Source organism: Poecile atricapillus, chromosome 1, assembly GCF_030490865.1.
Source record: "Poecile atricapillus isolate bPoeAtr1 chromosome 1, bPoeAtr1.hap1, whole genome shotgun sequence".
In the NCBI taxonomy this organism is placed as follows: Eukaryota; Metazoa; Chordata; class Aves; order Passeriformes; family Paridae; genus Poecile; species Poecile atricapillus.
This window is the reverse complement of record NC_081249.1, coordinates 88,025,103-88,036,545: the sequence shown is the minus strand read 5'-3', so window position 1 is coordinate 88,036,545 and position 11,443 is coordinate 88,025,103. Positions and strand designations below refer to the sequence as shown.

Here is an 11,443-nt window from a genome sequence, read left to right as displayed (position 1 = left end):
GGATTAAACAGACAAGAAGAGAAAAATGCCTACTTTCAAACAAGATATGTGATATCACAGGATCACAACTCCTGTAACTCTCGTTTTCCTGCTAGTACAGAGGCTGTTACTTTGCTTCCCCAGAATAATTTTTATCAAATTTCTTTAACAATTTATCCAGTAGAACACAGAAGATGGTGTATATAATGCATGTTGAAGATAATTTTATTTATGTGATAATAATTAGTTAGCTGGTCAGTTGCAGAAAGGAGGGTCTATCAGAAGACTTACACTGTAAGGTGCCTTCCAATATTCTTGTTGGCTATCTCTCTTAGATTTCCAAATTATGTTAATGAAAATTTGATTTCATTCCACGGAAAGAGAGTTTTGGAGGGAAGACGTACTCAAAGAGGCAGGAAAATAGCACAGGAACCACTTTTGCATCTCCTGTGTGTGAGGAATGTGCAATAATGGAACCTGACCCAAAGAGTGTGAGAGCAGCTGTGCAGGGTGTCCCTGCTGAGCAGCCGTGAGCCTCAGGGCTCAGCCAGGAGCAGGACAGCACACAGGGCTTGTGGGGTGAGCACAGCCCGCGTGTTTTGCTTGTTGGTGTGGTCAGAGAGCTCTGAGGTTTGTTCCTGAGGGCCGGTGTGGGGACAGCAGGGAAGGGCAGAGGATGGCCCAAGCCTCCCCACACGGGTGTCTCATGGTGCTGAGCTGGGAACCAGCACCTTTCACTGGTGCTGACAATGCCACTCCAGCGTGTCATTGCCATGTGCTGAACTTTCTGCATGTCTTTGAAATGGTGTGGAAAATGTTCCTGCAAGCCACTGCTGGCACCTGTGAAAACAGTTTCTGTCATGAGAGGAAGGAAGACTCAAGACAAGTTATCCTTTGACTTGGTATTTTTTGAAGTTTGAGATGAAACAATTCAGGCACAGACTCAGATGAATTACAGGTACATTGCTTCAAACAGATTGACAACATCCAAACCAGATACATTGAATCAGGATGGGCTTAGTGAACACAAGGCTTAAGGCATGAATGTTTATGTGAGAGATGCTTTAAGAGTATGTAAAATCCCACTGCAGCTGAAAAGGGTCATGCAGCTCCAGTTCTGATGGAACAATAATGCAGTGACACAGATCACTATTTTAGCAAGAGTGGGAAACTCAAACAGCCATGTCATTCTTTCCTGAGCCCTACTGCAGTCTTACAGACACCTTTAGAATCAACAACTATTTTGAAGGAGCTCAACCAGACTTGAAAATGATCAATAAGATATTCTGAAAATATTGGGAATTCCTTAACATCCTCCATAGGAACTTTTAATAACGAGAAGCAGCATTCAAGCCCTATATTCCAAGGATGTGACCATGCCTGTGCTTCACCTGGTCTGTTCCATTGGTATCGTGACTTGTTACTCACAGCATTGCAGGTGATTACATTCTAGTCTGAGTCTTGGCCCTGGTTTTGTGCTGTGTCAGAGAGAGACTGGGGTGATTTCCCAGGAAAGCAGAGCAGATAGCAGACAACTTACACAATTATTTGTAACAAGATTCACATCCAAGTGAAGCAAATTCCCACCTTCTTCATGATTGCAGATCAAGGCCCTCATCTACTCATTGCAACATCTATTATTTATACCTCTGATGATTTCAATTGATTCACTTGGATCTAAACTAGAAAGACCAGGCAGAGCCGCTGTCTTTTAAGCAGATGCAGTTCTGCCATGACAGATAATGTGGTGCCAAATCCTAGCTGGCTGCTCTCGAAATTTTGGATTGCTCCAAATTAAGACCAATGTGTGTCCAGTAGGACAGGCAGCTAATACAGCTGCACAGATAAATTCCTCATCACTAAAAGGTAAGAAATCAATGCATAAGAGGAGAAGCAAACAAATAAAATATATAATGTAAATAATAAGGAAGGAACAGATTGACTTGATGGCACTGATGTGTGCCTCTGAGCTGGGATCCCTGAAGCCACTTGCATTATTTTGCATCCGTCTCCTGTGTATCCACAGAGACCGAATCAGCAGGACACTAGAAACAACAGACAGTATAAAAGCTGTACTTGCATTACAGATAATAATTACTAAACCCAAACTATCTCTCCATGTGATTCTCATTGCTGAGGAGTTTGTCATAAGTTGAGGAGCAGTGAAGTTCCTGTGCACACTGTAGTCATCCCAGATGAAGGGAATTGCAGCTGTGAAGGAGCAGAGCCATGATGTGAGTAGCATCCAGGGCACCAGCCTGGCAATTCTTTGCTTCAGCCAGATGAAGAAAGACTGTGTAAAAGTAGCAACCTTGATGCAATAGAAGACACTAAGCCAGGCTCCAAACCAGAGGCTGCAGTAGTTCAGAAACACATACAGTGCACTGAAAACGACACCTCTACTTTCTTCACTATAGTATTGTTCATGCCATATATTAATGAACAAATCCAGTATAATCCAGCATTGCAATGTGATTCTAGATGAACAAATTGAGATCATGACCATATCATATGGGGACCATGTTTTGCCCCTAATGCAGCTCCATGGACTGGCAGCCAAGATAATTCCAGTTCCTAGAATTCCTGCCATGGATTCAATTATAGTAATTGATAGAAAAAAGAGAGCAAAAGGTGTCATCATTGAAACCCAAGATCTCAGAGTTATTACTCAGCTTCACCTGGGCCCCTGAAAGCCTCAGATTTGTCAGGCACTGCCAATCCCAAGGACCTGTTGTGGGCAATGCTCACCTACTTATTTCAGGGACAGAAATATCTTAATGTAATTTAATATTTCTGCTATTTTGCATGTTGATTTTGGGCTTGATGTCTCAGCTGATTTGTCTAAGCATGCAAATTGGGTGAAGATTCAACTACATAGTTTTCATTTTTGGTGAAGGGATTTGCTTTGGAAGGGTTATGGAGCAGGTGAACTGTGGTGTTTACCAATGTGGATTTCCTCTTCGGTGTCTGCTGTCCTGCTTTACATGTGTAGATTTGTTTTTTCAATCTGGTGCTATAATGTCTCCCTTTCTTGCACTGTTATCTATCCAGAGTTGAAGAGATATACTTGCCATGGCCTCTTCTAATAATGGGGTAGCTCTTTTCTTTATCAGATATTTTTTAATTTCTACTGCAAAGAGCATTGTCATTACATTACAGAGAAGAATTACTAAACCCAAACTATCTTTCCATGTGGTTCTCATTGCTGAAGTGTTTGTCACAGGTAGAGGAGCAGTGAAGTTCCTCTGCACATTATAGTCATCGCAGACAAAAAGAATTGTGGCTATGAAGGAGCAGAGCCACGATGTGAGCAGCATCCAGGGCATCAGCCTGGCAATTCTTTGCTTCAGCTCAAATAGCACAAAGACTGTGTAAAAGTGGCAACCTTGATGCAGTAGAAGACACTAAGCCAGGCACTTAACCAGATACTGGAATAGTTCAGAAACACATAAAGTATGTTGGCAACTACAGAGTTATGATCCAGGAGAGCAAAATGAATCTAGATGAACTCATCGAGATCATGATCAGATCACGTGGGGGCCATGTTTTGCTCCTAATGCAGCTCAATGAATCGCCAAGATAATTCCACTTCCTAGAATTCCTGCCATGGATTCAATTATAGCAATTGGTAGAGGAGAGCAGAAGATGTGATCAATGCAACCCAAGTGCTTGCAATTATTCCAGTTCTCCTGGGCGCCTGAAAGCCTTGTATATGTTCAGCAATGCCAATCCCTATGTGCTATTATGGGTAATGATCACCTGTTTATCTCAAGGGCAGAAGTATCCTAATGTAATTTAATATTTCTGATATTTTACATCTTGTTTTTGGGCTTGATGTCTCAGCTGATTTGTCTAAGCATGCAAATTGGGTCAAGATTCAATTACATAGTTTTCATTTTTGGTGAAGGGATTTGCTTTGGAAGGGTTGTGCGGCAGCTCAACAGGGGTTTTTAGAACTGTGGGTTTCCTCTTCAGTGTCTGATATCCTGCTTTACATACCTAGATTTTTTTTTTAATATCTAATGCCTTAATCTCTCACTGTCGTGTTTTCTTAGTTCATGAGATTAATTTCTGCAGCCTCTTCTAATACTGGGGCAGGCCCTTGTCTTTATCAGATGTATTCAAATATCTGCTAATAGGCTTGGTGGGCATGTGATAGCCAATCAAAGTTAACCCACCACATGTATCAAGGATTTTCATGGTCTTTCCCCTGTCATTGCACATATTGTAAAGGTTCTAGTGTTTCAAGGTCTTGTTTTTATGAAATGAATCAAATTGATGACATCCTGTAGCACCTTTTGCAGTTTCTTTCTGTAATAACTTGTCTATGAACATTGCAGTGAACGAATTCCAGTTGTAGTGGTGACTACATAAACTAACCACCCAATCCTTCTCTTATGCCAGTCAAAGCAGCTGTTCCACTGGTCTTTACACTTGCACAGCTCTTCCAGAAAACATTTTTATTAAAGAAATAATTTACTGTTGAGAATACAGCTTTCTATGGTAAATCCTCCCTTCAGCAGCTTACAGAAGTTAGCTCTTCATTTATTTCACTATTGAAACAGAACTTGTCAAATACCTTAATCTGAGCCATTTTTGAAAAATTTGTATTTTCACCCATCCACTCAGAAATCCTCTTCCACTATGTAATTTTGCTGATACTTGTCTCTTCAAACTTTCAGCAGTATTTTCTATATTTTCTAAATATTTGCTGACGAATGCATTTTACTTTGCTGCTGTATTGCTTTCTGTGTATTATCACAGCCATTTTTACCTTTTATGGCAGGAAAAATAAGTGTTTCCCTGGTGCTATGTGACATTTTGTCTTTTGCTTTGAAGCAAGAAGCCTCGAAGGAGGCTTCTCTAAACATTTGTCATTAGGTTTGGTGAAAATTTGCAAAGTACTGAATTGAATGTCACATGGCGTGAAACATCACTTAAAAAATTGTAGAGGGTTGTCTTCATCCTCTGGATGCTTAGATTTTTAAATGTCTTGCTAATTCTGATGGCTTCATAGTGACATTAGGTAAATTTTCAAAGCATTCTCAAAGAAAAATTTTCAAGTACTTCTTGTCCATGTGATCTGCATGGCCAACTGTGTGCTTCAGTAGTCTGAATGTATGTGCCTGTGTGTATTTCTATAGCTTGCAGGATGATACAATCACAGAATGGTTTGGATTGGAAGGAACCTTACAGATCATCGAGGTTCCAACCTCCCCACTGCAGGCAGGGACACCTGCCCAAGGAGTATGTGCTCAGCCTCACTCCCTAGCTTGACTTCAAGAAAACAGAGCCATAGCATCCATGCATCATCAGGATAACGGATTCATCCACTTGTAGCAATACAGCCCATACATGACAGAATCTAATTAAGTAGAATAGCAAGTATAGAGACTGCTCTGAACAAATATAAAAACCAACTCTGCTGGAGATGTTTCGACAGGATAGATTAGACATTTAATGAAATTATATAATAATGGAACAATGTCTGTTAATAGTTATTAACATGCTACAGTACCCTTCTAATATTGTACAGTTACAGAATCAGACACAGTTTGCATACAGCAAACTGCTTATAGAAATAATTCTAAATTTAGATTCAATTGGCTATTTGTGAATTGCAATTCATCCCATATGCAACAAACTACAAAACTTGCGGTGGTTTTATGCAACTTTATATTATCCTGGTAACCCACACTAGGGAATGACCCTTTTTTCCATAGCTAAGAGACCCAGGGTGACTCATATGCCTCTACTCACTGCAGACCTCAAAATCCAGGCCAAGCCTAGCCTCTCTGGCAATGGGCTGACAATCTGAGTGACGCTGCGGCTATTCCAGCTGCAGGATTTGATTCTGCTGCTGTATTCACAATTATGCACATGCTCAGGAATTATCTAGGAAGTACTGGATAAATCTTTTTCTCCAGGAAGAGTCAAAGGAAGCTGCTGATGGGTAGATTGCTCCTTCACCCTGTGGAAAATGACCATCCAGCTCCTGGTATCATATTGTACTCTCCACTTCGGTGGAACAGTGGGAAGTGACACATTTTGACCTGAAAATGGTAATTTTAAGGTTCTATGTAGTGATTTCATACCTGTCACTGTCATCATATCACATTCTGGTCACCAACATCTGAGAAGAGGGTGCTCCACTGCATTTTGCAGCCTTACTCCCTTGATGCTGATTGTCAGACACCCAGTCTGAGTCTGCAGTGCAGATGGAGAAAAAGGTCTCTCAGGCTATCTTCCAGAATGTCTACCCATGAGTCAAAATCAACATCAGAGATCAGATGGGTGCTAGCTGAACCTGAACACCCCATCCTCATGGAGTCAACTAACAAAACACATATATATCCCCATACACAGTTTATAGAAAGGCTACTGTAGGCGCCTTGTAGTCAACTATTTCAAAAGCCGCACAACATCCTGTAAACCCACAGGGAGAATTATGGTTCAAGCATAGATTACAATGGCCATGTCAATGAGCAGCAGGAGGAGCTGTTCCATAAGGAAAGGAGATCCAAAAAGTCAGCATCACTACAAGGCAGGCAAGGACAGGACTGTCAAGAATGCAGTCCCACCTCCTATGGGCAAGGATAGCAGTGAAGCTTTGTGATGGGTCAGCCAGCAGTCCAGTCATACCAGATGTGTCCATAATGATAAGACATGTCCAAGATCAAGCCAGTAATTCCAATCTCTAAGCCAGGATCAGTATCCAGGTTAGCTAGGAAAGTGGAAAGACCCAGGCAAAACTGCAGCACAGCTCAGGGAGAGAGCAAGGGTGAGCACTCAACTTAGAAGGAGCTCCTGAAAAAAGAGGGAGCTGAGCCTTACTGATGGTTCTCCCAGTAATTTGTTCTGAGGTCAGTCAGCTGTGCTGTGGAAGTTGGCTCTGAAAATCAGCAGTCGAAACCCCAAAAGCAGAGCAGAGCCTCTAATCACATTCACCATAGCAGTACCTGGGAACTTTAACAGAGTCTGCCCCAGTACCACCTTTTTATTGTCTGGTGGTAAAATGAATTATATCAGCAGTATTCAGCACAAGTAAATTCAAGAGCTTGACAAAGAAATCAGAATTAACTGCCACCCACTAGGTGAGTAGTTAAGTACATAAAGTAGTTCAGTAAACGTCTAGAGAATAACTATACAGTGTACAGCACTCTAATCTGGTTTACCAGGAGCAAAGACAGTAGATTAAGAAAAGTGATTCTCTTCCTCCACACTTTTTAAGGTGGTATCTGGAATATTGCATCTAGTATTTGGGGGAGAATTTTATTTTTCTGGTGACTGGACAATACTAAATTTACACATAATACCAGGCTTAGGCAGACCACAAAGTATTTGAAGACAGATTCAGAATTCAAAATAATTTTGGCAAACTGGAGATGCAGTCTGATAAAATACGGACAGATGCCTACAAATATGAATACACACATGCATAAATAAATTTGTGAAGAAATCTGCAATAAAAATAAATGCCATGCTGAGAGTTACAACCAAAAATTTTTGGTTTTTGTATAAATTAAGGCATTGTACTCTTGTATGTAGCTCTAACAAAGTTGTGTTGCAGAACTATAAAAATTGGAAGCAATAGCCTTTTTTAGTTTAGAAAGAAGAAACCTGCAAAAGGGCTAACAAACATGCAAAAACAACTGTGAAGATACAGGAATAAACTTTTCTTAAAGTGCATTATGGAGAGGGAAAGGAGTGGCTGGTTTTATAAGTAAGATCCTTTTTACAATTACTGTTAAAACTTAGAGAAAAAATGTCATGTATATTTTCATTGCAAATTTTTTAAAAGGGTTTGAACAAGAAGCTGCAGGAGTGTCATAGGGAAAGCTGATCCTGCCTTGGAGAAGTGAATGAAAGCAAAGCTTATTCATCTAACTATAAAGAAATCTACTAAAAATACATTTGTTTCCATTTCATCAGTCTGGGAGAAAATCTTTCCCAGCTAATTTGGCTGTTTGGTGAAGCAAAGTGTTTGGTACTTAAAAATACCTCATAGTCACACAGGAAATTATTTAGTTCAATTCAAAATATGCCACGTGGCTGGGCAAATACAAACAACTCCACTTTACAGATGCACTGGCAAGTTACCTGATGACTCAAAACCACACATTACAACAGAATCAAAGATACAAATGGAACTTGAAATCTGCAGAATTCTGAGTTTAAGCCTTAACTTCTGAAACACAGTGCAATAACTGCAGATACTAAGGAGGGTAAAAAGGATAGGGAGACGTAAAATGAAATTGTGGTGGAAATACAGAAGAAAGAACTTAAGAGTTCTGCTCAGGAGAGATGAGGTAATTTTAATTATTTTTAATATGTCAGCCTTTGACTTCACAACCATCACTTTGTGATATTGCAAAGTATATGAAGAGGTTTAGTATCTAAGTTGGATCTAAACCACAAATGGGAACAGGATATTTAGGGGCTGAAGTGAATTTTTGTTACTGATGATGTTTCACTGGTCCACAGATGTAACTAATGGTAGATGTTATGGATGTACATCTAAAAAAAAGACTTAAAAACAATGTCTTGCTGATACCTTCTAAACTATTCTGAATGGCCATGAAGTTCATATAGTTTCAAATTTAGCTGCACATGCTATGCTTCCATATATTTTTTTGTTGCAGCATTACAGTTAAAATACATGTTTTGAGACATAAATCTGAGTTGTGGTCAAGTGGCTATTGCATTGAAACATTCATGATTCAAGTAGTTCTGCACCAGAAGAACATTATCTACTTGTGAAATATAAACAGTTCTGATTGATAGACCCATAATCTCTGAAATTCAAAGCTATTTTCACCTCACACAATGGCACACATCATTTAGGTTATAAGGCTTTTTTCTATTTAGCTGTCACCAAGCATAGCAATTAGTCTGAGTTTTCCATAAGTAGGTACAACTCCCTATCTCACACAAGGTTGTCTTTCATCTGAATTGTATCTGGAGGGCTAATATAATAAAGCACAGGACACAGATTTTATATTATGAAATTCACCACTTTTGATTATGCTGCATATGAAAGGGTATTTTTGTTACAGTCATTTTTCAGAATCAGAACAGAATTTTACAGGAAATATCCCTTTAAATCAGCCTGTAAGCAATTCTAAAAAACAAAGCAGACAGCAAGCACTTTAAAGAACTATGGAAAATGGTTTTCTACAATGCATTTTGGAAGGTGGTGTACTGTGAAGAAGCAAGAACAGAGTTGATACACACTCAATTTTAAGAGAAGCCCTCTGGCAGTCTGCTGGACTCAGATATTCCATTTGCCTTAGCATGCCTCCTCAGTAGAAGGCTGTGTGTTATTCAGGGATTATTCTTTTATTCTTTTTTGCTCTCCTTGATGTTTAATATGTGCTTTAGAGGCTAGGACTTGCTTTTCTGAATGGAAAACTATGCCTCATAAGTGTTTTGGAACAGTTTCACAGTGAATGTCTGAATGCTTAAAAAGATATACAACCACAAAAATCTTTTTTTTAATATCAGTTTTTACCCTGTTGCTGAGAAAAGACATCAAGTTCTCACTAGTACAGTAACTACAAAAACCCCTACAAATTCTTTAATAGCCTGAAGTGATATTCTGCTATTTATTCTTAGAGGTTGTGCCCAATGAAGCAACAAACGAGATATTAAAGTAACACAGACAATAACAGAAGGCATTCATGTAGGTTAAGGTTATGACCAGGGAAACTCATGTACATTCATGTAGGACAGAGAAAAATAAATTGTTTTTTAATTTTTACATCTGTGCTTTCTGCCATTTTTATTTTCACTACTTCTTCTGTCTTTCTTGCCTAATCTTCTCTACCCTCCTAGCCCTCATTCTCAGACTTTCCTTTTCTGCACCTGAAACCAGCCCCTCTTTCCTGTCATCAAGGATACCCTTCCTGTCTACCTCCCAGTCCAAATATCTTGTATCCATTCTATCCACTTGGATCCCAGGTTTGATTATAGTCTTCCTTATGGATGGACTGATAAATCTTCAATTTGAAGGACTCACAGAGGTCAGGATATTCCTCAATTTTTCCCCATTGTCTTTAACAAATACATCCAGGTAACTGAATTGCCACACATTGAGCTAATCTGTGTTTATAAGCTTTGATCTCTCCTCTTCTTCCTGTCTCCTCTGAACCTAAAGTGGTGGTTGTGGTTAGAAGTATCAATGACTTTTCTGTCCTTTGTTTCATGAATAAAGATGTCCCAGAAAGCTGGAAGAACAGGTTGCCCAGGGAAGTGGTGGATGCCTCCTCACTAGAAGTGTTCAAGGCCTGGACACAGATTAAACAACCTCACCATGGTGGGATGGTTGAACTGGATGATTTTCAAAAGGTCCATTCCAACCAAGGCATTCTGTGAGTCTTTGAGTTTGTGTACTGATGGACTGATGCTAGATGAGAGAGCAAGTTTTTGGTGGATAAAAGGGTGAAAAGTTGCCATCTGCGTATGTGACTGAGAGTGTCTGAGAGCACTTTTGCCCCAGAAGGATCCCTCTCTTCACCTGTGGGGCAGTTAGAACACTCTGCTAGATCCCAGACTGACAGCTCCTGTTACAGGCTGTTTAAATTGAATTTATCCTGTAATCAGTTCTCCAATCTACAATGGAATATTATGGCTCTCAGGCTGAACTGCCTTCAGTTTTCTGAACTCCTTTAGTGAAGGAAAAAGTGCTACAGTGTTGTGATGTTTTCAGACCACATTTGTGCTTTTGATGGTTACCAAAATTATTACTAATCTTTAGCAGATAGTCTTTCATATAAAGGAGATTTTCTTTCATGTTGATTTAATCCACAAGTCACACTGCTCTGTGGTAGTACCGTCAGGGACCATTTGAGATAGAACAGCTTGAGTTAAACAAGCTTTTTTTTAAACCTAAGTGCAGTCTCTCTGTAAGTGATAACCTTTTCACAGAAGTTTTCAAGATGCCAGTGACATTAACATTGCCTCACCATGCTTTCCTAGTGCTCTTTTTAAAGGAGCAATCTTTCGTGCAGTCTGTGATACATATATATTTTGGAAGTTTGAAGATGGAATATCAATCTGTGAAACAAAACTTCACTCTACCAAATTGTTGCAGTGGAATTTACTATTCACACCATGTAGAAGATCAAAGTCCAAATTAAGTTTCACTTCAGGACAGATATTAGGAAAATAATTTGCTGAAATCTGCTTTTGATTCCAAGCCATTTGAAATACTAACCTTCAAAAATTACCATAAGAAATACTTACAACAACATCTGTCAAATGCATGTCAACACATTTAAGACATTCATATTTCTTTGAATCATATGTCTATTTAATTCTAAGATGTATCTAAAAGATAATTGCTGTTAAACATTTTTATGTGTAACAGCTGGAAGGCATGTCAAACATTATATTTTTTTCAATGTGCTGATCAGTGTTTGATTTGGAAGAATCTAATGCACCATATAGAGAAGTGAAAGTATCT

At 39.3% G+C, this 11,443-nt stretch overlaps 1 protein-coding gene across 1 annotated transcript; it reads right to left on the bottom strand.

The window, feature by feature from the left end:
- Nucleotides 1-1,690: 1,690 nt before the first annotated feature.
- On the bottom strand, nt 1,691-2,620 carry LOC131579395 (taste receptor type 2 member 40-like). Its single transcript, XM_058839280.1, has one exon. It carries the CDS (start codon nt 2,618-2,620, stop codon nt 1,691-1,693), a length of 930 nt encoding a protein of 309 aa, XP_058695263.1.
- Nucleotides 2,621-11,443: the final 8,823 nt, after the last annotated feature.